The sequence below is a fragment of the Sorex fumeus genome, unplaced genomic scaffold (assembly GCF_029834395.1).
Source record: "Sorex fumeus unplaced genomic scaffold, SorFum_2.1 ptg000047l, whole genome shotgun sequence".
NCBI lineage: Eukaryota > Metazoa > Chordata > Mammalia > Eulipotyphla > Soricidae > Sorex > Sorex fumeus.
Window position 1 is genome coordinate 51,419,666 of NW_026606104.1, and position 27,672 is coordinate 51,447,337.

At 48.6% G+C, this 27,672-nt stretch overlaps 3 protein-coding genes across 3 annotated transcripts in view; 2 read left to right on the forward strand and 1 right to left on the reverse strand.

The window, feature by feature from the left end:
- The window catches only part of THRAP3 (thyroid hormone receptor associated protein 3), a 46,439-nt gene extending 30,996 nt beyond the window's left edge, over positions 1-15,443 (forward strand). Inside the window, exons 5-12 of the mRNA XM_056122755.1 lie at positions 861-1,574; positions 2,924-3,096; positions 4,033-4,144; positions 5,744-5,828; positions 7,858-8,045; positions 11,448-11,643; positions 12,066-12,209; positions 13,833-15,443. Of these exons, the coding sequence (XP_055978730.1) occupies positions 861-1,574; positions 2,924-3,096; positions 4,033-4,144; positions 5,744-5,828; positions 7,858-8,045; positions 11,448-11,643; positions 12,066-12,209; positions 13,833-14,054 (1,834 nt within the window). The 3' untranslated portion in view covers positions 14,055-15,443. The remainder of the gene's footprint in view (positions 1-860; positions 1,575-2,923; positions 3,097-4,032; positions 4,145-5,743; positions 5,829-7,857; positions 8,046-11,447; positions 11,644-12,065; positions 12,210-13,832) is intronic.
- OSCP1 (organic solute carrier partner 1) overlaps positions 1-27,672 on the reverse strand; it is a 188,884-nt gene that overhangs the window by 68,137 nt on the left and 93,075 nt on the right. The window lies entirely within an intron of this gene.
- SH3D21 (SH3 domain containing 21) lies at positions 16,423-27,397 on the forward strand. The gene is made up of 16 exons (XM_056123493.1): positions 16,423-16,426; positions 16,537-16,694; positions 16,783-16,846; positions 17,109-17,227; positions 17,419-17,509; positions 17,625-17,680; positions 17,790-17,835; positions 17,985-18,085; positions 18,179-18,265; positions 18,429-18,468; positions 25,980-26,094; positions 26,225-26,268; positions 26,352-26,416; positions 26,489-27,108; positions 27,183-27,246; positions 27,323-27,397. The coding sequence occupies exons 1-16, from the start codon at positions 16,423-16,425 to the stop codon at positions 27,395-27,397; spliced, it is 1,749 nt and encodes a 582-aa protein (XP_055979468.1).

Genomic DNA, 27,672 nt, shown 5'->3' on the forward strand with positions numbered 1-27,672 from the left:
GCAGTTGTTTGGGGACCAGGTTGGGATGTAATTAGGCAAGTGGTTTCCATGTTCTCTTTCTTTTCTATTAGCCTATTCTCTGCAACCCTGCTGTTTTTTATTCTTCTTTGCTGTATTAATTAATGTACCTATGACTTGATTAGACTTTCTCGATTGATAGTATAAATGAAATGTTCAGGTGTTCAGCCTTCAGTAAGTCTATTTTAAAATGTAAGTTTGTTTCTTGCCAGGACTGTGAATCACGTTAGAAGATTTGGGCTTGAGCTCTGCTTTTCCATAAAAATAGAGCAGGATGAATTTTTGCCCTCTTCCCTAATTAACATGTATTTTGTTTTTATTTGTGTTTGCAGTATATTTCATATTTAGATCTTCTAGGTGACTTGAAGCAAAATTGAAAGTCTCTTTTGAGACTTATATTTCCAAATGTGAGTTGTATAAAAGCAAAAACAGTCCAAGGTTGAACATTCTATGTTAACTTTGCTGAAAGCAGATTTTAAGTGACAGAAGGTTGGATAAGACCTTTTTTTTTTTTTTTTTCTTAGACCACTTACAGGTAAGTAGGTTTCTGTTCTTCAGTATCTTTAAGATTATCTTTGGTATTTTCTTTTTGGTTGTTTTTGTTAAGGTACAGCTTCGTGGACAGTATATGTTCTTAAATGCTAAGTTCATAAATCTATCAAGGGTAGTTTTTCAGAAATTACTAGGAAGTATCCAAGTAGAAAATCCTGTGGTAATAGTTGAATTCAGCTGCAGTGCTTGTTCAGAGAAATCAAACAGTCCGGGACCATATCATGTGGTGTGTTTCAGATGCGCTTGCTCAAGAAGCCTCTGGTGTGTCTCCCTTATGTTTCTGTCACTAGGTATTTAGAAGAGCAGAAGACAGAGAATGGAAAAGACAAGGAACAGAAACAAACAAGTAGCGATAAAGAGAAAATGAAAGAGAAAGGGAGCTTCTCTGACACAGGCTTGGGCGATGCAAAAATGAAATCTGATCCGTTTGCTCCCAAGACTGATCTTGAAAAATCTTTTCGAGGTAGCCAGTCGCCCAAAAGGTATAAGCTTCGAGATGACTTTGAAAAGAAGATGACTGATTTCCACAAGGATGAGATGGATGATCAAGATAAGGACAAGGCTAAGGGAAGGAAGGAATCCGAATTTGATGATGAACCCAAATTTATGTCGAAAGTTATAGCAGGTGCAAACAAAAGCCAGGAGGAGGAGAAGTCTGGCAAATGGGAGGGCCTGGTGTATGCAGCTCCTGGGAAGGAGAAGCCGAGGAAAACAGAGGAGCTAGAGGAGGAGTCCTTCTCTGAGAGATCCAAAAAGGAGGATCGGGGAGGGTCCAAGAGAAATGAGAGTGGGCACCGGGGATTTGTGCCTGAGAAGAATTTCCGAGTGACCGCTTACAAAGCAGTCCAAGAGAAAAGCTCATCACCTCCCCCCAGAAAGACCTCTGAGAGCCGAGAGAAGCTGTCAGGCAAAGGAGACTTTTCCACAGGGAAGTCTTCCTTTTCCATTACTCGAGAGGCCCAGGTCAATGTCCGGATGGACTCCTTTGATGAGGACCTTGCCAGGTGAGAGGTGGTTCTTCTGTCTTCATCCTAAGATGTCAGGAATTCTTCACAGTGATGCTGGGGGATAAAGACCAGGACCTCATACCTGCCTCATGTGCTTTTCGATCCTCAGTGCTTTAATGGCCTAAGTGATGTCTCCTAACCTATTTTCCCGAGAATAGACTAGAAGCCAGAGTGTCCCTCGGCAGTTCTCTTAGCCACTATCCTTGGCGTCCTCCTCTGGCCCCATTTTTTCTTTAAGGTATGCTGTTTCTTGCCCTCGAACCATCCAAGATCCATTCCTGCATTCTTAGCTAGTCACCAGAATCTTAATTACAGGCCTTTATCAAATAGTACAGCAATTTGTATTTGTTTTGGGACCAGACCTAGTGGTGCTCAGAGATCACTCTGGGCAGGCTCAGGGCCATATGTGATACTGGGGATCAAACCTGGGTCAGCTGTGTACAGGGCAGGTGCCCTACATGGTGTACTATTGCTTTGGCTCCAGATGTAGCAATTTTAGATTTGGGTTTTGGGAACAGCGTTTTAGAGTAAAGCAGTGAAACCTTCGCTGACTGTTCTGCACTGCAAAGCCAGTGGAAACCTGCTCAAACTAGCATCCCACTCCTGCTTTACTTCACTGAGTCACTTCACTGAATGCTTCCAGTTGGCCAGACTAGTTGCTCTTTCATATTTTTTTCTTTTGGGAGGGGAGTGTTTCGTGGTGGTGCTCAGGTACAGGAACTTCATGGGACATATATGGGATGCCAGGGATTGAGCCTGGGTCAGCTGCGTCCAAGGCAAATACCCTACCCTACTATTCTATCGCTCATGCTCTAGTTCTTTTATTGTTGTTGGGACTAGTGCATACTGGGCAATGCTCGTACTCTGGAGGTCGTAGGGTACTATACACGCTGCCATGGATTAAATAGTGTTGGCTGTGTCTAAAGCGAGCGCCTAAACTGTCACTAGTTGCTCTTTTAGAACAACTTTGTGAAGGTCCCAAGATGTAGCTTAGTGATAAGGGTACCTACTTTGCCTGTGAGATCCTAAGTCTGATCTCTGGGCACCTTAAACAAAATGTGTTTCTATTTGTTTCCTGTGTCAGAAGCAATAGTAGTGTCTCCCCACGCCCCCCCCCCCCAAAAAAAAAAAAAAACCCTTGCTTGCTTCCTATTAAACTGGGAAGAAATCATTTGAATGCCCCTTTCCGTTGTTAGGTGCATTGAGGTTTCCTTAAATTTTGGTAAAGAATAAAAAGGAAACTTTGTGGCCAAATGTACTGTTTTGAAGTATCAGTTTTTAGGATTTGGATTTTCTAGTTCCTTCTATATCAGCTTATCTTGAACTTCCTTGCGTATCTCCTTCAGACCCAGTGGCTTATTGGCTCAAGAACGGAAGCTTTCTCGGGACCTAGTTCATAGCAACAAAAAGGAACAGGAATTCCGCTCCATTTTCCAGCACATACAGTCAGCTCAGTCTCAGCGGAGCCCCTCAGAACTTTTTGCCCAGCATATTGTGACCATCGTTCACCATGTTAAAGGTGAGTTCAGGCCCCAGCCTTCTTCAGTCTCCCTTTCATTGTGCGTCTTCCTCTCTTACAGAAGAATGAGTGGGTGAATAAGGGAACCTTTTTGGCTCCTTATCTCATCAGAAAGGCCTTTGAAGCTGGAGACTAGCTTGATGGAAATTCCTTTCAGAGGAGATTGAAATTTTTTTTTTTAATTACAGAGCTGAACATTTTGAAATGCTAATAACCTCTGATCATGTGATATAGTAATCTTTAGCATGCAGGTTTGAAATACTGGGAAAAGGCTTTAAAATAGCTCTTGAGCTCTGTCCTTTCCTGTCCAACAGGTGGAAGCTTTTAGAGCACTCGTTCCCAAAGTGGGCCATACCACCCTTGAGGAGATTATGGAGGTACCACTAGACTGATGTAGGGACGGTGCGGTTGTAGGGCATTCCATTCGCTGAAAGAAGATAGATTTCTAGGGGATTGCTAAGTTTAAAAAAATTTTTTTTAAATTTCCCCCTGGAAAAGGGGGTGGTAGGCCAAAGAAATTTGGGGACCTCTGCTTTAGAGGTTTCTCACAGACCTTGTGATAATGGAGTTTCCCTGCACATTTTACCACTTTCTAGGCAAATGAAGGTAGATGTTAGAGAACAGCCATGATTTAGTAATTAGATTATCTGAGGAAATTCAGGTTTTAAACTCCAGCAGGAGTTTAAATCAAAGGGAAGCAAACTCCCAGTGTCTTTCTTTGAAGCCATTTCCTAAGAGAAGGTAGCTCTAGTGGAAACGTAATGCCCAACTTTGGTCTTTGATCCAGACCTTTTTCCTTTATTTTTTTCCAGTATGTTACATAGACTTGTTTGCTTCTATTCCATCTCTGGCTGCTGGTTAAGGTACCAATTCTTAATAATTGGTATCCTGTCTACCTTTGATCAACCTAATGTGCCTTTCTTTGACTCTCCGTAGAACATCACTTTGGATCCTCAGGAATGACGTTACATGAACGCTTTACTAAATACCTAAAGAGGGGAACTGAGCAGGAGGCAGCTAAAAACAAGAAAAGCCCAGAGATACACAGGTGAGGACTAAGGCCTTCCACTGGAGGTTGTCCTAAAAGACTGCTCATTATCAGTTCTTAGCCAGCAGAACAGATATCTTGATCACAAAGGTGGTTTTCCCAGAGCAAGGCTCACTTATTGCTAGCAGTATGTGCTGATCCCTACTTTGCACAAATGTGGGAAATTCGGCTGTGCCATTTATACTAGTGGGGAACTTCATAAAACTGTTCATGAGGGCTGAAGAGATTGTACAGTGGGTTAGGTACTTGCCTTGCACATGACCTGCTGAAGTTTTGATCTTAGGCATCTCTGGGTATGACTCAAAATTAAAGAAAAAGACAAAACTTCTCAGTAAGTTATGAAGTTACTGCCACATGACTAACATCAGCAGTTAGTTAATGCTCTTCAGGTTTTAGAATATCAGTGGGCATTTATAATTGTGAGTGAAAGGGACTCGCTTTGGTGGCATTAATTTCTCATTTGGCACTTGAAGGAAATCACTTAAGGGTCAACTTACTGAATTTGTATTCTTGAAGCTGGCAAATGAGAATTTAATTGCTGAGCTTGCTGTAGGTAGAGGAAATGTTAATCGTGTTGTGTTTTAGTTTGCAATGGTTAGGGCAAAGAGGAACTTCCAGGGTTATGGAAAGGGTTTTTTGGTATTGGGGCACACACAGCAGCCCTGGGGACCAGGTAGTGTGCACCTCCTGCTTGTAAGGCCTGTGTTGAGCCTGTTGAATTCTCCTGTCCTTCAGCTCAATATTAAAGGGTTGTCAAGCCCAACTTACTTAAAGAATGTGACATTTAGTAGGGAATCCAACCAGCGAACAGGAACTATGTCTAGAAATAGTTAATCTGAAATCCCTTGATAGACTACTCTTGAACCTTTGGCGGTAGGCATGGGAACCGTGTTGGTACGACAGTCTTTGAATTTGGGCCTTTTGTGGGATATGTGTATACGCCAGACAGTTGTTTCTCACCTGTTTAATAAATGGGCCATTATAATGGGCCAGATAAAGATGATATTTGGGTTAGCAGGACATAAAAGGTCTTGATAGGATTTTGAGATTATAGACATGACTGTCATGAGTCTATCTTCTGGCCATAGCAATACTGGGAGGGAGTTTCTTCTGTTAAAAAGTTTCTAAAAATCTGGGAATTCCGGGCGTGGGGAGGAAGGGAAGTGAGGGAGGCCTGCCACAGATGCAGGCAGGAGGGGAAACTGGGGACATTGGTGGTGGGAAATGTACAATGGTGAAGGGGTAGGTGTTGAAACAATCTTATAAGACGGGGAATTGGGGCCGGAGCAGTAGTACAGTGGGTAGGATGTTAGCCTTGCACGTGACCAACCCATGTTCGAAGAGCCAGTAACCCCTGAGCATCACCAGGTGTGACCCCAAAAGCCAAAAGAAAAAATCTGGAAATTTGTGTCATCATCAAATGTACGTTTATGGGAAAATACAGGTATCTGAGCAAAGAGTATTAGTGATACATGTATGTATATATATGCTAACTGTGAAACTTCTGGGAAGAAACATCTATGATTTTATTACCCAGAATTTACCAGGGCTGTATTCACGCTGTAGAATATTAAGTTGTTTCTGTGTTTTCAATTTTAGGAGGATAGACATTTCCCCCAGTACATTCAGGAAACATGGTTTGACTCATGACGAAATGAAAAGCCCTCGGGAACCTGGCTACAAGGTGAACTGTTGCTTTAATCAGTAATTCCAACAAAATGAGTGCGTTGGGCATGAACTTGACAGAAATGTGTTTGTTTAAATTACTCTCTACTTAAGTTTGTGTTTTTCTTTTAAGGATGGGCATAATTCTAAAAATGAACTACAAAGGGTTAATTTTTATTAAATGTATCAACAACCTTTGTGAAGTGGTTAGAATATGGTAAAATGACCCCAAAGTCTATTGAGGTGAGCTTGAGAAAAAAAAGAGAGGAGTTTTGGAACAAGTGCCCATGATGAGAGAAGAAACTTTTTGTGATATTTTTCTGCTTGTAAGTATTATCAAATCAACTATATACATGCACTATTTCCAACCATGATTTCAAAAAGACATGCATGTCAGAGGAGAGAGAGCTATTCATATTTTAACTTAGTAGACTATTTAACAGCTAGTCCAGGTTTGGTTTTTTTTTTTCCTAACATTGTACCATATATATCATCTGTTGGTTTCTGTTACTTTAAAATTAGTTATTACTTTGGTCGCCAAGCTACATTTGCAATGATGTGCACGTAAACACTGTTATTACAAAGTTAAAACTTGTGTGCAGTCTTTTACAATGAAATACTAGATTTTTTTTTAATCTCAGTATTTATTGACTTTCACTCACATAAAACTAGTTGAAATTTGAAATCAGAGGTGACTTTTCAGTGCAGCCAAAAACTTTTCTAAAAATATTTTCACGTTTCAAACAAGTTGGTTGAATTTGATGAAAGACACTCCTAGACAGTCCGCTCCCTACCCCACACCCCTTCTCCTAAGTACCCACCAGCTTGGTGCTTACCATAAAACATCAGGCAAGTTGTCTTCCCTGCTGGCAGCACTGCCGAAGGGAGCAGTGACTGCGTTTTTCTTTTCTTTTTTTTTCCTTTGGGGATACAAAGCCTTCATTCCCTCTCAAGAGAATAATAAAAATAAATGTACTTAATACAATTCCTATTATAATTAAATCATTGAAATAAAAACTTAGTTTATTTACATGAAGTGTGACTGCACGGTGAACTGCTCATTCCTTATGCTATTAGGGAGGTTCTCCTGTCATGAGACAAGTCCTGGTGTATGATTTGCCAAGGTGTACCGCTTTGTTGCACCTCTGCTCTGAGATCCCTAAGGGCCCTCGCTCGCTATGGCTGACAGGTGGGAGGCCATTGCAGTGGCTTACTTATCCTTAGCTGAAGCATACAGACCTTCATAATGCTTAGGAAGTTAAATAGATTGTGTTTTCTTTTTTTTTTTTTCCTTTTAAAAATTGTATTGCTGGGCCAGAATAATAGTACAGTTGGTAGGATGCTTGCCTTGCACATAGCCAACCCGGGTTTGATCCCCAGCGTTACATGTGGTCCCCTGAGCTCTGCCAGGAGTGATTCCTGAGCACAGAGCCAGGAGTAAAACCTGAGCACTACCAGGTGTGGCACCCAGAAAACAGAAAGTAAAATTTTTGTATTACTCTATAAATAGTCTATGCTGCTTTTAAAAAGTAATTCCTCGCTAGAGAAATTATAACTTCTTATAACTAAGCATTTTTAAAAGTTGCGTTAGGTTTTCTGTTTTGTCTGGAAGGAGTCAGTACTTACAGATAATCCCTGGAAAGGAAAACCCAGTGTGACTGAAAGCTTAGGTAGGAGAAGCACTTTCAGCCCTGGTGGCCAAACCCTGGGCCAGCCTGTCCCACTATTCTCTAGGGCTGATTGGTTCCTCCCTGTGTAAGCTAGCCAGTCTTCCTGGGTCACAAAGGAAGGCAGAAAGCAAGATCAGAATAAAGCCTTTTCTGAAGGGACCGTCTTCATTATGTTAAGAGAACTTTTGATTGGATTCTGTGAGGGATCCTGACTTCAGTGGGACAGCCTATATCATCCCTCCTCCCAAGCTTGGGTGAGGTACCTCAATTCTCAGTTCTTCTCTGCACCACTCCATTGGAGTAGAAACCACAGTTTATGGGATGGTTGAGTCGACAACCTGGAATCCCAAAAACCTTCATTTTGATTTCTCTTGGCAGGCTGAGGGAAAATATAAAGATGACCCTGTTGATCTCCGCCTTGATATTGAACGTCGTAAAAAACATAAGGAGAGAGATCTTAAAAGAGGTAAATCAAGAGAATCAGTGGATTCCCGAGACTCAAGCCACTCGAGGGAAAGATCAGCTGAGAAAACGGAGAAAACTCATAAAGGATCAAAGAAGCAGAAGTAAGTAGACGTCTGCATGTGACCACATTCAGGCTCCTGAGTGGAGTCCCTTGTCTGCTTTCTATTTACCAAACCTTCCAAAGAATTTTGGGGGTGGGGGAGTAGGGTTGAAAGCAGCTTTCAGTTTCTTCTATACAACCTGATTTCAGGCAGAATTCCTCAAACAGAAGTTTTACGCCAAAGCACATGTGAACCTTGTCCACAGCCTCCTGGGAAATGGGCTGGTAATTTGCTACAGGGACAGTAATGGAGAATTGTTTAGGAATTTCTTTTATTTCGGACATTTCTCACCCCCCCCCCCCCACACACACACACACACACACCATCTTTATTGGAGATTTTGTCTTAGAAATGGCTCAGGTTTTGTCAGTAATAACACTTTTTAGTCAGAGAAATGGGGTGGAACCAGATAGGAAAAGATTGTTGATCTTAAATGCCTTTTAAACTCGTTCTACAGATACTACTTGGTGTTCCAGATGTTCTTAAACACAGGTAGCATTGTTAAGTTATGAAGGGCAGCGCTCTTGCCAAGGTTCTCCTTGTTTCTGTTTACATTTTCTAAATTTCCGTGACTTTCAATTATGTCTCATTTGAATGTGGCACCATTTCATTCTTAGGCTTCTTTCATGATGCTTTTTCTGAATCTCAGCTGGCAAGCATTTTCGTGTTAATTTGATTTTCTTTTTTGGGATCACACCTGACTGACCGGGGGTTACTCCTGGTGGGAGTTCAGGGAGCTATATGCATGCAGTCTCTGTGTGCCGGGTGAAATGCTTCACTCCTATACACTCTCTCTCCAGGGCCCTCCCCCCACCCCTTTAATTTTCTGGTAACATTTCTCTGAGACAGTTGATGTGATACCTGATTAGCCTATTTGAAAGATAAGCTCAGAACAGTTTTTAAGACTGTGACATCAAAATCAGATCTTACTGGGGGCCAACTAGTACAGCGGGGTAGGGTGTTTGTCTTGCATGCAGCTGACACCTGGGTTCAATCCCTGGCATCCGTTATGATTCCCTGAGCACAGAGCCAGGAATAACCCCTGAGCATCGCTGGATGTGGACGTGTAAAAATGCTCAAACAAAAACAACCTAAATAAACCCAGCTCAGATCTTGGGTTCCCCTTCGGTCTTCCTTTCCACAGTGTCACTGTGTGTTAGGAGCCCCAACACTTCAGAGCCACCTCTGGGTAAAGGCCTAGATGACCTACCCTCACCAGGGAGTAGGAGTGATGTTAGTTACACGATCATTAGAACTCTTATTAGGAAGGCAATGGACCCCTCAGCATTTCAATTAAATTCAGATAGCTAATCGGGATTTCTTTCCCTAGAGGAAATTAATCAATACCTGCACACACGTTGTACACACAATGTAATTAAAATATCTACAGCAAGTCTAAGAAAATGTAATACATATATAGTATAATTATATTTATCACCATTCATATATCATAGTTTACAAGACCTTCTGTTTTTAGTGCTTGGGGCTACTCTCAACTTCGTATGGCTGAAAAATGATTGTGGGTTAGGAGTACCTTTGTGGAAATCTGGGACTTTTGGAGGGTGTTGGGCAGGCTTCTCAGCAATGGGGGAGGCCCTGGAGCAAACGTGAGTGTCCAGTGTTTCGCAGGCCTGGTGCAGTACTTAGGGGCCAGAGTGATAGTACAGTGGATAGGGCATTTAACTTGCATGCAGCCAACTTGGGTTCAAGCCCCAGCACTGCTGGTGGCTATGACTCCAAGACAAAAACAGCCTCAAGGCCTCATGCATCCAGAGCATGTGTTCCAGCCCTGTGATCCATTCTCCTGGGCCCAGTCTTATTTTCAAAACATTTTGAAAATAGGGCTGTGGGTGTGGCTCAACAGAACACGTGCTTTGGATGTGTGAGGAGGTTACTGGGGCTGAGGAATAGTGGATGGACAATGGGGGACCCTGAAATTGCACTGAGTTATATGTTTTCCTTTAAGGATCTTACGACATAGAGGCTAGAAATCATAAAGCGAGTATGGTGCTTGTTTTTGCCTGCTGCCCACGTGGGTTCTATTCTCAGCATTTCATGTGGTTCTCCAAACCCCATTAGGAGTAACCCTTGAGCACCACCGAACCAAAACAAAATCTTGCGACAATGACTTGGTATTTCTCCTTACTCAGAGTAGATGCTGGGAAGATTCAAATGTTCAAGTTTGTTGTCCTTCTTTGGTTTTGGGGGTCACTTTTGCTGGTGCTCAGGAGGTCGTAGGTGGGCTGGGGGTTGAGCTGGATTGGCTGCCTACAAGGCAAGTGCCACACCTTAAGCCCTGTTTCCCTCTCCAGCCCTGCTCAAACATTTAAGTTGTTGGGCTTAATGAATGCTTGGGGGAAGTCGGAGGATGGCAGATATTGATCCATAGGGAAGGAGAGGACCAAAGGGGATGGAGGATGCTGATGCAGACTGATGGTTGGCTAACTTCCCCCCTGTAAGCTCCAAATCCTCCACCCCTGGGATCCTGAGAGTGTGTTACCTTAGCGGCAGCTGGTAACACCTCCTCTACCACATGACCTCTAGAACAGACGGTGACTCATCATATTAATTAAGGTAGTTTGGCCTAGTCTGTAATTTCCTCCAGGTGAAAGGATGGAGGGAAATAACAAGGAAGAGTCGCCCCCAATCCTGCGCTTAGGAACACCAGGTATTTGAGCTCAGTGGGAGGTGGTATGTGAAGTAGTGGGAATAGTGGCGTAATCAAGTTTGAATCTAGGTAGTCCACGTTGTCGCGTGAGTCTTTTATCTGTAAGATGGAAATAGTACCAACTAAGTCTGCTTGCCATTTACTGCTTTCCCAATAGGTTTTGTAAAGCATTTAACTGTGTTAATAGTTTTAGCATACCCACCAGACACACAGTGTTGATTCTCTGCAAAGTGAAAATAATACAAGTTGCAAACAGAAGGTAATTCTGTTACTTGTGCATCCTACTGAATGCAGAGACTTTCCATAGTGTTTGTTTTCCTCCTGGTGTGTGTGCACCATGCTCATTACAGTCTCAGGTGTAGGTGGCATTGAACACAACTGACAGTTGGGAAATGAAACTGCCAGTATCCTGGGTGGGTAATGTGGATATTTTGTTTGTTTGCATTGAGGGAATTGAGCCACCCTTACTTAGGAGCTCACCCAGGTCTATGCTTGGGGAATCCCTCCTGGCTGTGCTTGGGACCATGTAGTCGCTAGGATTGAACCTAGGCCTACAGCAGACAAAACACACGCTCAGCCCATCACGCCATCTCAATGGTCCTGTTTGGGTGTCCCCAGATGCCTTGTTGGTAATGTCTTCAGCAGAGGTGCACTCCAGATCGCCCTGTGCTTTTTATCCCCGAGGGGTTCTTCTTAGGGCCTCACTGGTCGCCCTGGTTCTGCTTTTTTCATAGGAAGCACCGGAGAACACGGGACCGGTCCAGGTCCTCATCATCTTCCTCCCAGTCATCCCACTCTTACAAAGCGGAGGAGTACACTGAAGAGACTGAGGAGAGGGAGGAGAGCACCACGGGCTTTGACAAATCAAGACTGGGGACCAAAGACTTTGTGGGTCCAAGTGAACGAGGAGGCAGAGCACGAGGGACCTTTGTAAGACCCTGCCCCTCCCCTTCTTTCTAACCCCCAGTTGCATTTAATGATGTACTTAAAAGAGTTAAGTTTTTATCACTCCTATTGACTCTACAAATAATCCAGCCTTGCACCTCCCCCCACCCAACTTTGACTCCCATTCCCCAGGCTTTTTCTTTTCATTTCTCTTTGTGAGTCACTTAGCTAGTTTCTTACGGTTTCTGGTCTCAGAAGTTCCCCCATTTACCTTGACCTATATATAAGGCTGTGTATCTAGGCTGTAGAATTGAGATGACATAAGCAGAAAGGAAGTGGCTGAAACAGTTCATCAGCCTGTGACTAGAGTGTAACTGTTCCATGCCTGAAAGGTGAGCGATGCAGAGTTGTTTTTCTGCTTTCCTGACCATCCTTTGTTCTTTTTCCCTCTCTCTCCATTGCCATAGCAATTTCGAGCCAGAGGAAGAGGCTGGGGCAGAGGCAACTACTCTGGTAACAATAACAACACCACCAACAATGATTTTCAGAAGAGAAACCGGGAAGAGGAGTGGGACCCTGAGTACACACCCAAAAGCAAGAAGTATTACTTGGTATGTGTTTGGGTATAACTAGGAGTTGCTAGACGGCCTTTGGCCCAAACAATACCAGATACCGAGACTTTGATCTGTCTGAAACCATGATGCAATACCTAGACAGCATAGTGCTGGAAGAATGGCACTCTGGGCGGCAGCCCTCACCTTGAAAGGGTTTATCATCTAAGATGTTTTTGTATTCCAGAATGAGCACTTTTTTTTTCCATTCTGTGAGCTTACTTCATGCCCACTGCTCCCTCCAGCATTTACCCAGGGATTGAGCCATCACCTTCCCCTTAGAGCACAGCTCTGCCCTTCTGTGAAAGACAGGAAAGACAACTTTGAACACTGAGTTCTTTCATCTAGGCCACTGTTTCCCAGAGTGCTCACCCACCTTCCGTGGGTGCCCCATGATCTGGGGGTGGCAATAGTGGCCTCAGATACAGTTGAGGGGAACTGGGTAAAAAAATTTTTTTTCCCCTGTAGAGAGAGGTTTGGGAACCTCTGCTCTAAGCTGTTTCTAGGTACCTGGCACCTTCTGTGCTTCTGTTTTGGGTTTTCTGGATGCGTTACTGGCCTGAGTGAGCCTTCTTGGTCTTGCTATGTCAGAGTAGCATCAGGTTCAAATGGTTATAGTGTCATGACTAAGGTAAATGCAGAATAGCCATCGCCCATCAGAAGGGCTACTGTTGGTCTGTATTGTCAGTTGCACAGCTAGGAAACATGTTTTTGTGTGGATAACTACACAACCACCTTTGTTTTTCTGTGGAATTTTATTTTGTTCTGTGGCCATGCCTGACTGTGCTCAAGGATTACTCCTAGTGGGATCATATGGGGTGCTGTGGATAGAACCTGGGTCATCTGTGTGCAAGGCCAACGCCACCCACTGTACTGTCACTGAGCCCTGAGAGTTGGTTTTCTGCTCTTGCCCATACTGCCTGTTATTAACTTGGTGTGGGGAGAGTTTGGAAGACCTCCAGCCCCAGATCTGTGTTTCAGATGTTGCTTCCTCTGTGAGCTGCCTGACAACCAGGACACATGTCTGTCATTTCATGTTTTGGTATGATTTTTTCAAATCTATACTTTTCCCTTTTTTTTTTTTTTTTTTTTTTTTTTGTTTTTTGTTTTTTGTTTTTTGGGTCACACCCAGCGATGCTCAGGGGTTACTCCTGGCAGTGCTTGGGTGACCATAAGGGATGCTGGGAATCGAACCCAGGTAGGCCGCATGCAAGGCTGTGCTATTGCTCCAGCCCCTCAAATCTATTCTTGAGAGATGGTTTAAATAAATAGGAAGTTGCTTGCTGTTCGTAAGCTAGTTTTCTCGTTTACGTAGGGGAGGGGAGATTAAATTAGAATTTTCATTTATTAAGTTTAAAAGCCTTGCACTGGTTCAATAAAAAGTTTTTCTCATTTCCATCATTTTTGCTATTATGATGCCCAGGTCACTGTCTTAGAATTCCTTGGCAGTTGAGTATTGGTTTGAAAATGAATCTATATTTTTGGAGTAGCCTTAGAGAGGAAGGAGGACAGAAAGGAACAAAATGCTCGGCCAAGACATAGGGAAAGGAAGGCCCATTTGTGTGGCCATCAGGTCCTTGTTACTACGCGCTGGCATTGATGGCAGTTTTCTTTCCCCCTCAGCATGATGACCGTGAAGGTGAAGGCAATGAGAAGTGGGTGAGCCGAGGCCGTGGCCGAGGAGCCTTTCCCCGGGGCCGGGGTCGGTTCATGTTCCGGAAATCCAGCACCAGCCCCAAATGGGCCCACGACAAGTTCAGTGGGGAGGAGGGGGAGATTGAAGATGACGAGAGTGGGACAGAGAACCGTGAAGAGAAAGACAATTTGCAGCCCACGACCGAGTAAGGGCCAGTCTCACGGGAGCCCCTGCCAGGGGAGAGGCGCTGGGAAGATGGCTGGTGAAGAGCTAAACAGAGGAGCCCCAAGGAGACTGTGTGAACACCTTACCCCTACCCCCGCCTGCCGTGCAGAGTCCCACTAGAGCTGAAAGCGGCCTGCCACCGTGTCCCCTCGACCGAGGCAGCCGGCTGTGGAGCTAGGGTCAGGCCCAGCTCTGAGCAGAAGACAACACATTGGGCTTTAGTTGTTTTTCTCCTTCATTGTTGGTGTGTGGACTGTGGGCTGGGCTGGGGTAGGGGAGAATGATACTTGGATTTTGGTTTGTTCCCTATTAGAAACCAACAGTTTCGTTCTTAATTTCATTTCATTTGGAGCTAAGAAGACTAATATGATGATTTTCATTCTTTTTTTTTCCCCTGATTTTCAAAGCTCCTCCCCCTTTTTTAGGCATATGTAGTAACATTAGCAGAGTTAATTTGGACAACTTTGATTCTATAAAGAGAAAACAGCATGTGAATAAACATTGAAGTGTTCGCCTCAGTTTGGGACCAAACTGCTTGGATCTTTGTTAAAAAATCGGTTTTGTATGTTGAGGAGGAGTTTAAGGCCTTTCTGTGCATCATCCCCTTTGCTGTCCGGCCATGTATCTATCACATATGGCGACGCTCCTAAACACATCCCACGTGCTCCCCACCCCCCGATATTTTCTGATTTCTTCTGGGCTGGGCTTCTTCCCCTTTTCCACCAGCAGCTCCAGCATCCCAACTTTCTAGCCCTGCTGATCTTCAGCTCAACAGGAGTAGAAACTGGGTGGCAGTTCCTGGTCTGTTTTCTAAGAAACTTCTGAATTCTATTATCTTTACAAATATAAGATGAGAAAATAATTTTTTCAATATTTTTTATTAATCTTTTTATAAAATGAAAAACTCCTATGCTCGATTAAGGAAGGTGGTTATAGCTGGGTGGTTAGTGGGTTTTGGGTTTTTTTGGGGGGTGTGTTTGGGTTTTTTTCCCTTTGGTGTTTTTGGTTTTGTTTTTGGGTTTTTTTGGTGTGTTTTTTTTTTTTCCAAACCTTGAGCTTTAAGTTGAAACATTCTCTCAGATGTTGGGGTGGGGGGCATCCTCTTCAAATGGGTCCTTGTGCTTGCCTTCCGGGGAGGCAGTCCTGAGCAGGCGAATCATAAAGCATTCTTGCATATATTCTATGCAGTTTGCACCCTTCTTTCCCCCCCAACCTTTGCCTATTGGGTTGTTACGCTACTTCTCCTTCCTTTGCTACATTTCTATAGTTAAAACTTGGTTTACTTGAATGATTCATGTTTAGGGGAAAAAAAATGAAAACACTTAAAATTTGTTTCAACTCCTCCTGCAAATAAAAATAAAAATGAAGTGGCAGATGTAAAAGTGCTGTGGTCATTGTCACACTGGGGGAGTGTCATTGTGTGTGTGTGTGCGCGCGCTCTTCCCATAGTAACTTGGACAACCCAAAAGACAAACCATCCACCCGTGTGCCACAGCCCCTCCACCAGCACCGCCACCCAGGGGCAGCCAGTCCTGCCATTCTGAACACTTCAGTCATGTTCATGGTTCTGCCTCATCTGCTAGTACACCCGTGGAGCGGGCAGTCCTTTTGCTCCCTGTGCTGCCACAAGCAAGGGCTTCGAAGGTCATGGGGGCAGGGTATGGATGGCAGGCTCAGCCCTCTGCATTCCTCCTTAACCTCACTTGGCACTGGATCCAGGTGGGACCTTTCAGCCCCTCGCCACTCTAGCTGTGTGCCATGAGCACTGAAAATAGAAAAACAGGTTGCGTGCCTGCCTGTCTCCAAGTATCCCGGGAGTGCTTTCTGAAGCCAGCGGGGAGCAGGGGTCCTTCACCGTTTCCCTGGTGGCAGGGAGCTGAGGAGCAACAGCTTTGTACACGAGCAGCCGCACCCTCCACCAGGGCCCCGCCTTAGAGCGGTTGCGGCCTGCTGTCCCCCCTGGGCCCCTTGCCCAGGTATGTGCCGCTCCCCACCTTTTCCCCTGTAGCTAAACGCTCACTGGCTGCGGAAGCGCGGAGTGCAGGGTGGGCGGGGGCCCGGGGAAGCGGCTAGACTGGAATTTGTGACTAGGCCTGGAGGAGCATGTCGGAGCTGTGACCGGCAGTGACCGGAGACCCCCAGCGAGCCTCCCTCGAGTGGGGGGCCGAGTCCGCCAAGCCGGGCTGCCCCCTCCCACACCCAGCGCTGCACCGGGAGCCTGACCTATCGGCTCGCGTCTCCGCCTCCCTCGCCTCACCCGCGGCTCGTCCCACCCCACCGCGGGCCAGTGCTCCGCTGCCAGTGGACCCGCACTGTCCCACCACCCGGCTCAGGAAGGGGGCCCCGGACGCCATGGGTATGTGCAGAGGGTTTGGGGCGGCTCATCGGGGTGCTTGGGGAAGCGCCGATGCAAGTTCCCCGCCTCGTGCTCCGCTCTGAGCCCGAACCGGTCCCGTCCGCCCGCAGAGGTGCTGGTCCTGGCCGGATACCGCGCGCAGAAGGAGGGCGAGCTGAGCCTGGCGCCCGGGGACGTGGTCGGGCAGGTGTGCCCGGGGCCCGCCCGGGGCTGGCTGCGCGGAGAGCTGGGCGGCCACAGCGGCCTCTTCCCCGAGCGCCTGGTGCTGGTGAGGCCCGGTGGGTCGGGCAGGGGGCGCGCGGGGCTCGGGGCGCGCCGCCGGGGCACTGAGGCCTCCGCCCCGACTCTATTCCCAGGAGATCCCGGAAAGTCTGCGCGGTACCGGGGAGGCGCGGAGACCGCGCTGTCCGCGCCGCCGAGGTAAGCGCCCAGGCGGCCTGGCCGGCCAGCGACGCCTGCGGGGCCCGGGCCAGCCCCAGCTCGCCGCGGCCAGCGCCGCTCTGGGCGGGGCCGCCAGGCCGCTTTGCCGTCTCTGATTGGCTCTTGAGTACAATGCTCCGCCCTAGGGCGTGGCCTGAGTACTTAAAAGGGCTCTTGGCCCACTCTCCCACCAACCCAGCTCCCCCCTCCCTGCACCGGGGCTCCTAGTTCAAGCTGTCCAGAGTTTCCCTGTTCCACCTAGGTCACCTCGCCAAATCTTGGGGTCCCCAAAGATGGTGCAAAGTGAACTACAACTACATCCCGGAGCAGACAGACGAGCTAGAACTGCAAGCTGGGGAGATAGTGGAAGTTATAAAGGAGGTGAGGGGCGGGGAGATGAGGGAAAAGAATGGAGCACTGACTGGAGGGTGTGGGCGATGGGGAAGGGAGGGCACAGGCGAGGAGGACGAGGTGGTCGGGCAGAATGGGGCGCACTTGAGGGTGTAAGATTTCTATAGAAGACCCCTTGGGCAGAAGCAGATGCCCCTCCGTGCTCCCTCCCTCCCCCCCAGATTGAGGACGGCTGGTGGCTGGGGAAGAAGAACGGGCAGCTGGGAGCCTTGCCATCCAACTTTGTGGAGTTGCTGGACAGTGGGCCCCCAAGTGAGACCTGCACCCTGGGATTCCGCAAACCGGTCACCCACTGCCAGCTCCATGTCCCCTCCCCCATGCTGTACATTTTGTATCAGCACCCCCTAACCTCGTGTCCTCCCACCAGGCCTTGGTAACGCAGACATGCCTTCCATCATCTCTGGCTTAGAGCAGCCTCCCAAGGTAAAGTGTGGGAACTGGGCGGTGGGCATCTTCCTGAGGTGGGGTGCTCCTCCAGGGAGCAGGGGCAGGGAGTGCAGAGATACCAATTGTCCCCTTTTCCCCGCTGCAGCTGTGCAGCCTGATGCAGGACAGTCCTCCCGACTACCTGCGGACAGGTGAGCTCCTGGTCTTAAGGGTCCCTTGGAACTTCCTCAAGTCTTGCTGACTTGGGGTCAGGGGGACCCAGCTCAGCTACTAGGGAGGAGGGGGCCACTGATTGATTTGGGGGGGGAGGTTTGGCTTCTGGCCACTGACCTCCCCTTAGCCTGCCACCCTGAGACCTACAGGGTCCTGTTTGACTACCAGCCTGAGGCCCCAGACGAGCTGGCGCTGCAGAAGGGGGACGTTGTGAAAGTACTGAGGAAGGTGTGAGGGCGCAGGGCAGGGAGGAGGGATGCGGAGGAGGGAGGCTGCAGATCAGGCAGGGCTCACCTCCACACCCTGCCCATTCCCTCACAGACCACGGAGGACAAAGGCTGGTGGGAAGGGGAGTCTCAAGGCAGGAGGGGCCTTTTCCCCGACAACTTCGTTCTGTCGACACCCCCGGTGCGTATGGGGCCTGCCAGGGGTGGGGGTGGGGGCTGCCCAGTCGTCTAGAGGAAGTGAGGGTCAGGGTGTTCCCAGACAGAAGGTGACACCTTAAGTAAGGGTGGCCTGGAAATGAAACTTAGGGGCACTTCTTCCGCTTCTGATACTTCTTTCTGCCTAGATCAAGAAGCTGACCCCACGGCAACTCCCACGGGACTCAGGTGGGTGACTGAAAAACCTTGGAGTGGGGGTGCTACCCGGTGGGCCCTAAACCCCCACAGCTCAGGTCCAGTATAGCCCCTTAGCAGCTTCCTCCCACGGGGAAGCACCTGGGAGGAATGTCTGTGGGGGTCCGGGAATGTGGCACCAGGTTGGGGAACCTGCTCGTTTCTGTGCTTGTGGCCTGCAGTGTGAGACTTGTTTCACTCACATGATGCTCAGGTTCCGGCCCCTGGCGTCTGCCCACCTGTGCCGTGTCAGCGATAAGTTCTCTGGATGTGTCTGCAGGGAAAGTGTCTTTTTGCTTGTGGATTGTCTTTTTTCTTTTTCCACCCCTCCTGCAGGGGGAAGGTGGCAGGGGTGGGGACTACACCCCGCAGAGTTCAGGGGTGCCCCGACCAGCTCTGCTTGGCGGGCAGTGCCAGAGATCCAGCCTAGGCCTCCTGCATGTAAAGCATATTATACTCAGCCCACTGAGCTGTGTGTCAGCCCTTATTTATGTTTTAAGATAATAATCTGCATATGGAAAAAATAGATGCGACAGTATGCTCTGCTTTGAAACTCACCACTGAACACCCATGGTCTTTCATCGAAACCCACACTCTGTGTGCCGCTCTTGTGTGTCCTGTCACTTTTTTACCCCAAAGGGACCCACTTTCTTGACTCTTAAAGGTTGCCCCACTTCTCATCCCTTTGTTGTTGTTTCTGTGATGACCAGGGGTGGCAGTGCTCGCTCACATTTTGAGGTGTGTGCCCAGATCCGGGTGGTGCTGGTGGGGAATGTGTTTCCTTGGAGCAGGGAATATAGCCCAGGTCACCGGCGTGCACGGCAAGCACCTTAACGCCTATACTCCCTTTCTGGCCTTCTTATTTTGCTTTTTAGCTGTGATTTTTGTACACAAACTTTTGTAATTTTAATGGTTGCTCTTGAAATTTGCCAGGTAAACTTGTTTTAGATTCACAGTCTTAACCTTTCTCCTGAACAAATCTTTCACTAATTTGTGGTTGAATTAGGCAATTTCTATTTCAATTCCTGTTTCAGTTCGATTCCAACTTCTCCTTCCAGTTCTGTCATTGCCTAGGGATCATACACACTTTTTAGTGGTGCCAAAGATCTCAATCAGCAGATCCCCTCGGGGTCACACCTTGGCATGTGGCATAGGGCCAGGAATCAAGCTCAGCCTCACTGTCTTCTCAGCGCCCTGCTGCTGTGTTATGAGTTTGTTTTGTATGATGTTACAGTAATATATCCATTCTCCTGTGCTTACTCATATGATGTATCTTTTCTATGAACTCTGTTGGAGGTTACTGTTTTTATTGAGTCTAGTAATCTCTGTCTTTTATTTATTTATTTATTTATTGGGGAGTTTGGGCCATATCTTGCAATGTTTAGGGTTACATCTTGCTCTGCACTCAGGGGTCACTCCTGACAGTGCTCAGGGTACCATAGAGGTGCTGGGGATGGAACCCAGATTGATCACAGGCAAAGCAAGCACTGCAGCCACTATACTATCTTTCTGGCTCAGTCTCTGCTTTTAAAGAGGGTGGTTAGACCAGGTGTTAGCAGATGATGGTCTGTGGCTGAAGTTGGCTGCGGTCCTTTCCCATCCCACCCCTCGCCCCAGTCTTGTTATTGAGATCTAATTCTTCTGCCGTGCAATGCAGGCATTTACAGTGCAGGATTTTGTGGTGATGAGTTCACTCACAGAGCTCTGAAGCATACCATGATCAACTTTAGAACTTTTTCCAAAACCTGTAGTGCTTCGCCACTCTTCCTGCACAGTCTCCCTGCGTTCCCTCACCAGTCTCATGAACCATGGCCAGGCTTAGTGTTTTGACACCTGATACCGCACAGTCTGTGAGCTTGGCATCCACTTCATCATCTGTGTGTTTTTTGTTTGCTTTTTTGTGTGTGTGTGTGTGTGAGGGAGTGGCCACACAGTGGCCACACCCAGCGATGCTCAGGAGTTACTCCTGGCTCTGCACTTAGGGATCAATCACTTCTGGCAGTGCTCAGAAGATCATAATTGGATGCTGGGATTGTATCCTGGCCAGCTGCATGCAAACTCTCTACCTGCTGTACTATCTCTCCAGCCGTATTTTGTTTACTTTTTGGTTTTTGGGCTGGCTATGCTCAGGATTACTCCCAACTATGTGCTTGGAGCTTGTTCCTAGTGGTGCTTGTGGGGACCAAGCAGTGTCAGCAATCAAACCCAAGGCTTCTGCACACACGCCTCACCGATTAAGCTGTCTGCCATCACTTCTTTTGTTGTCCAGTAATAACCCATTGTATGAATCACCGTCTTTTATTACCCATTCATTGGCTGAAACTTTGAGTTGTTCCCACTTTTTGCCAATAAACTTTCTATCTTTCTTTTTTCTTTCTTAAATAGAAAGGTTTATTGGAAAGTGGAAGGGAAAGGGAAGGAAACTCTGCAGCCAAGAAGGAGGAACTTAGTATGGGACTAAGTATGGCTATAAATTTCCAGGACTTTCTTTTGTTTTCCCCTACACCCAGCAGAGCTCAGGGACCACAATGCTCTCCTGGGTCTGTGCTCAGGGGCCACACCTGGCTTAGTTCTCAGGAACCGTATAGGGTGCCAAGATTTGGGCAGGGTCATACTGCAGCCCCATGCAAGGCAAGTGGCCTTAACCTCTGGACTGTCTCTCTGGTCCTTCACGTATGGATTTTTGAAGTGGACAGGCTTCCATTTCTCTCAAGGACCTGCCTGGGAAAGGAATTGCTAGGTGATGGGGTAACTCAGTTTGCAAGGAATTGCTGGGTGTAACTCAGTTTGACTTTGGGAAGGACTGTCAGCACTGTAGCACTGTCCTCCCGTTGTTCATCGATTTGCTCGAGCGGGCACCAGTAACATCTCACAACAAATTGTGAGACTTGTTGTTACTGTTTTTGGCATATCAAATACGTCACGGGTAGCTTGCTAGGCTTTGCCGTGCAGGCGAGATACTCTTGGTAGCTTGCTGTGCTCTCCGAGAGGGGCGGAGGAATCGAACTCGGGTCGGCCCTGTTGGCCGCGTGCAAGGCAAATGCCCCACCCACTGTGCTATCACTCCAGTCAGGACTGTCAGAGTTCATTGAAATAGATGTACCGTTTTACAGTCAAGTCACACTAGTAGTGTTGGAGGTCCCAAATGCTGCACTTTTTTTTTTTGCTTTTTTGGGTCACACCTGGCCACCTGGCGATGCACAGGGGTTACTCCTGGCTCTGCACTCAGGAATTACTCCTGGCAGTGCTCGGGAGACCATATGGGATCTTGGTTGGGTTGGCCATGTGCAAGGCAAATGCCCCTATCTGCTGTACTGGGAATAGAACCTGAGTCAGCCATGTGCAAGGCAAAATCCTTACCTGCTGTGCTATCGCTCCAGCCCCCATGCTGCACATTCTTAACAACACATGTAAGATATTTTTAAATTTTGTTTTTGGGCCACATCCAGCGATGCTCAGGAGTTACTCCTGGCTCTGCACTCAGGAATCATTAGCAGTGCTTGGGGGACCATATGGGATGCTGGGGATCGAACCTAGGTCGACTGCATGCAAGGCCAACACCCTACCCACTGTACTACCGCTCCAGCCCCTACTGGATTTTATTGGTTTCATTTTGATTTTTGGATCACACCTGGTGCTGCTTGAGGATTACTCATGGCTCTGTACTCAGGGAGCACTTCTAGAGGGCTCAGGACCACATAGGATGCTGGGGATCAGGGTTCGAACTTGGGTTGGCCATGTGCAAGGCAAATGCCCCTACCTCCTGTACTACTGTTCCAGCCCTCTTTTCAGTTTTCCTTGTGGGACATTCTTCCCCAGCATACTTCCCCAAGGCTATCCCTGGTGGTGCTAGGGAGACCATGTGTGCTGGGATCAACCCTGATGCTCAGGCTTGGCGAGCATGTACTCCAGCCCCTTGAGCTATCACTTTGGCTCCTCTTTAACTTTTATGATAGTCTTCTTGATGCCTAAAAGTTAAAATGGGGGTCAGAGCAATAGTACAGTGGGTAGGGTGCTTGCCTTGCATGCGGCCAACCCAGGTTAGATGCTTGGAACTACACTTATTCCCCTGAGCTTGCCAGGAGTGATCCCTGAACGCAGAGACAAAAGTAAGCCCTGAGCATAGCTGGGTGTGGCAAAAAATATTGTTTTAAATTTAAAAGTCACAATTTTTTTTTCCTGCCAGCAATCAAACCCAGACTTCCTTACATACAAGACAAATGTTCTACTGCTGAGCAACTTTCCCTGCCTGCAGTTTGCATGAAGTCCCGTTTGTTTCCTATTTCTTGGTTTATTTGTGCTTTTGGTATTGCGCTTATGCAACCAGTATAAAATCCCAGGTTACATCCAAACTGAGTACCTTTCAAGCACAGCCGCTATGCTGCTGCCCTCAACACACGCCATCCAGCAGGAGGAATGGCCACCTGTACCAGGTGGTGGGTCAGCGTGAGGCCAGCAGGGCAGGCAGCCCTGGGGAGGGAGGAACATGGGGAAGCTCAGACACTTCTCAAGCTGGCCTCATCCTCCAGCCCATCTTCAGAGCCTCAGAATGCGCTGGACCTCTGGATCCAGCGCTCCCCTTCTTGCCTTTGGGCCACGGGTTTTCCTCCTCAGCCTGCCTCTAGCCTTGTCCTTAAACACTGCCTTCAACATTTCACTCTTTGTTTCACTCCACTTGGAGTTATCTGGTTCTCTTACCACCTCCTGGTTATATTGGATCGTCTGTTTATCCTATATATTGTCTGCCTTCCTTCCTTCCTTCCTTCCTTCCTTCCTTCCTTCCTTCCTTCCTTCCCTCCCTCCCTTCCTCCCTCCCTCCTTTCCTTCTTTCCTCAAATCCAGGTCTGCTGCATGCAGGACAAGGACCTTATCCTCTGTACTATCTCTCTGAGTCCTGGAATGCTGTTTTTTTGTTTTATTTCTGGAAGTTCAGGATTTGTTTGTTTCCCTACTTTCTAAATCTGCCAAATAGTCCCTCTAAGAGCCACTTGGAGCAACCCCTAAGCACGGAGGTCGGAGTAGCCCTTCAGCACTGCCAGGTGAGAATCCAACCCCTGCTCCCCTCACATAAAAAAAGAAAAAGAATAAGCATGCAACTAAGTGCCATTGGGAATAAGCAGGCAGATTAGGGGTAGCCACATGTAACGCTGCTCACTCACCTTTCTGGTCCATTTCCTCCTTTCTTAGGGTTCCCCCTGCAGTTTTTTGTTTTGTTTTGGGGGGCCACACCTGGCAGTGCTTAGAGCTTACTCCTGGCTCTGTGCTCAGAGATCATTCCTAGAGGCACTTGGGGGGACTATATTGGGTGCTGGGGGTCGAACGTGGGTCTGCTGCTTGCAAGGCAAGCGACCTACCCACTGTACTATCTCTGTAGTCCCTCTGTGCAGTTTCTAGCAGTACCCGAGAGTTAGGACTGCGGATGGAGCTCCGTGGTCGAGCCTATACCTTGCATGTGATTTTCTGGATTCAATACTTGGCACCACATATATATATGCGTGAGCATGTATGTGTGTGCGTGCACACACACGAGATTTGCACACGAGATATCATTACCATCCAGAAAGCTCTCTAGAGCTCCCTAATCAGCCAAATTACAGAAGACATTCAAAGTTTGTTTACTGAGATCTTGCCACTTGGCATGCCTTGAAGATTTTGGACGGCTGACTCCAGATCCCTGCAATAAAGCAAATATTACACTAGAGCAAGTCAAGTTGCAAGCTGCTATTGGCTCTTTTGTTGCTGTTTGTTTCTCAGTACATATACAAATTATATTTACCCTCAGCTGCAGTCTGCTAAGTATGCAATAACAGAGTGTCTGCAAAAGGATATATGTATGCCCCTTCATTGACTGTGGCCGACTCCAAGTGCTGGACGCTGGAGTGCCACAGGCCTTCCATTCGTAATGAGCATGACAACTGCCCGAGCCTCAAGTGTAGTGCAGTAGAGAGAGGGGTGCTTGTCTCTGATGACTTCTTCCAAAGCACCCCCAGACTGCCACTCAAACCTCACTGCCACCTGCAGGGTGTCCGTGGTTATGATGGTTTGCAAATGTTGAGGTGCAGAGAGATCACACAAGTTCCCTGAGTTCTCATACCACTTCTGAGGCGTGGAGGCAGAAAAGCCTAGTGTTGGCTTCTGGCTCCGTGCTCCTACCCACTGCGACCCGCCGTGGGATGTGTGTGTGTGTGTGTGTGTGTGTGTGTGCGCGTGCGTGTGTGTGTGACAGTGTATAGGTGACTACCATTAGGGTCAGAGTCCATAGATGTGAATGTCCCTGCGTGTGTCTGTCCACTTAGAGGCCCCCCTCTCAGTGTGGCAGTCTCAGATCACCTTCTTCTCCACCAGATTCACTTGCTCTAGTCGAAGCCTGCATGGGCGGTGGCCACAGCTGTAGACTCTGTGGTACTTAGTGCTGAAGCAGGTGACAGGTGGCTGGATTCAGGATGGGTTTTGAAGGTGGAAAAGATCGACTGACTGGGGGCTAGAGTGATAGCACAGCGGGTAGGGCGTTTGCCTTGTACGCGGCCAATCTGGGTTCAATTCCCAGCATCCTATCTGGTCCCCTGAGCACCGCCAGGAGTAATTCCTGAGTGCAGAGCCAAGAGTAACCCCCGTGCATCACTGGGTGTGGCCTAAAAACAAAAAAAAAAGATCAACTGACTGAAGGTGTAGAGGTGTGACAGATACTAGACCTGGGAAGACTCCTCATTTTGACCTTGGAGCAGGAGAGTGAACAGGTGAGACAGAGCACTGGGAAAGGAGTCCACACACAGGGCAGGAAGTGCAAGGGGTTAGCTCTCCACATGGGAAGTTTGATACCCATCAGCCACACAGAGATATTGAGAGGCAGGCAGATATGAGTTTGAGGAAGAGGAAGGGGCTAGGGATGAAACTAAGGAGTTGTTGGCCTGTTGACAGTGCAAATCTAAGATTGATGAGATTTCTTATAGAGTAGATGAAATAGAGCAACAAGGCAGTTCAAGGAAGAGTGCATTGGGTTTATTTATTTTTTTGGTTTTGAGCCATATCTGGCAGTACATAGGGCTCACTCCTGGCTCTGCGGTCAGTAGATCACTCATGAGAGGGCTCAGGGAACCATATGGAGTGCCGGATATCGAACCTGGGTTGGCTGCATGCAAGGCAAGTACCCTACCCACTGTACTCTTTCTCAGGCGCCAAAAGCAGGTGGATTGGAAGCGGGAAGGTCCAGTCATGGTCTGGAAGATGCAGAGAACGAGGAACGCAGGGCCTGGCATTTATGGAAGCCTGGATTAAGACCGGGTAGTGGGATGTAGTTCAGCATAGCCTAAGCCTGCTTTTTGTGGCTTGTTTTTGGGCGGCACTGGTGGTGCCAGGGGCTGCTGTTGGCTCTGTGAAGGGGCCAGAAAGCACATGATCTTCTGTGCAGGAGCCTGGTGTGACCCCGGCCCTCAGCCATGCAAGCCAGGGTTGTGGCTATTGGGCACATTGGGGCCTGAACACCCTACCCCACTTTCCCTTCCCAGATCCTATTAAGGAAGTAAAACCAATAAAACAAAAAAAGATGGTGCCGAGAGCCATCCTCCCTGCAGTCAAAAGGATGGGGACAGCTGCCTCTCCTCCGGGGCCCAGCAAAACCAAGTAAGGAGCCGAGGCGGCGGGGTGGGGGGAGGGGCGCACATGAAATAGATGGGGGAAGGACAGGAAATCCTCCTGCATCCAACCTGGGACCCGTGGCCTGGGACCCGCGGCCTGACGGACTCTGTTCCAGGCTATCCTGGACACCTGACAGAGAGAGCACCAAGCTCCCCACTGGTGAGTGTCCAGCGCACCTCAGGGGGGCAGGGCTGGGGGCGGCTCAGGCCAGGAAGCTGGGGCCTGAGGTACTGCTCTCCTAGGCCTCAGCGGGGATCAGAACCACGTTGATAAGAAGGGATCCAAATCCCACGTTGCTGCTGGTCAGGTGAGTGAGGCGGGATGGGGTGCCGGTGCAGGGGCCCCTTCCCAGCTGACACAGGTGGCATCCACTCCGCAGAAGGGAGAGCAGAGCAGTTCAGCCAAGGCTGCCACTCTGACAAAGAGCCCTGTGCCGGGCAAGCGAGGCACCCCAAAGAGGACCCGGGCGGCAGAGAGAAACGCCTCTCCAGGACAGCACCTGACGCCAGAGAAGACCCTCACTCCACAGGAGACCCCGGCTGTGGACAAGAAGTCCCTCACCGCAGACAGCTCCTTCCCTGCGGAGACCCCTGACCCAGAAGCCTCTGTCCCTCGGAGGGAGGGGGGCGCCTCTGAGGTGACCCTAGGCCACTCTCAAACCAGTGACTCCTCTTCGGAGGAAGCCAAGTCTCCCGTGGCCACTGACACGCAGTCCCTGGGGGTCCCCCCGCCCGAGCTGCTGCCCACTCCCACCACAGAGCAGCCTCCTGCCCACCCGGAGGCTACCCTGAAAGTCGGATCCTCCAAAGAAGAGGCGCCGCCCTCAGGGGATGACACTTATCCTGTCAAGCTGGCTCCACACCCTCAAGAGAGTTCCACAGTCCATTCCCCTGCCGCCCAGAGTCCCCCAGATGGCAAATATGACAACAGCATCATGAAGCTCACAGAGGAAGTGAAGACGTTGAAGATGGCCCTGGAGCTGATGGGGGAGCGGATGGAGTAAGTGGAAAGGACACAGAGGGGCCGGGAAGGAAGTGGGGGCGTCTAAGCGCTTTCCTCTGGTCTCCCGGCAGGAGGAAGCTGGGCCACCTCTGGGAGGAGCTGAAAAGCGAGAAGGAGACGCGCCAGAGTCTGGAGGTGTGTGGGGTGCGCCCCAGTAGGGCCTCCTGGGCTGGGCAATGGAGGCCGAGCCCTGATACCCTCTCCCGACCAGGTCCAGCTGGGGCTGAGGACGCCCAAACCGGCCGCCCCGAGCGCCACGGGCGAGCAGACGGACGCGCAGACGTAGCGGGCGGGCCGGGAGGGCCCCTCACATCCCTGTCCACGGCTGCTGGAAACGCAAGAAAGTAAAGTCCGAGGTGTCCGCGCATTGCTGCGCCTGCCTCCTTGGGGCGGGGCGGGCCAGCGCTCCCCGCCCCCCACATTCCTGGCGGTCTCTCCCGGGCACATCTGGCCAACATGTGGCTCCCATTACGGTCCCCCAGGCCCGAGCGCAGCTATTTTTATCCACCGGATGGGGGTGGCGTGGGGGAGGGTGTCTCCGGACGCCAGGCCCGCAGCGCA

Excerpts from the sequence above, each read along its gene's own strand:
- SH3D21 (XM_056123493.1), top strand. Across the intron at positions 27,109-27,182 it reads CTGATGGGGGAGCGGATGGA|GAGGAAGCTGGGCCACCTCT; the intron begins GTAAGTGGAAAG and ends GTCTCCCGGCAG. Across the intron at positions 27,247-27,322 it reads AGACGCGCCAGAGTCTGGAG|GTCCAGCTGGGGCTGAGGAC; the intron begins GTGTGTGGGGTG and ends TCTCCCGACCAG.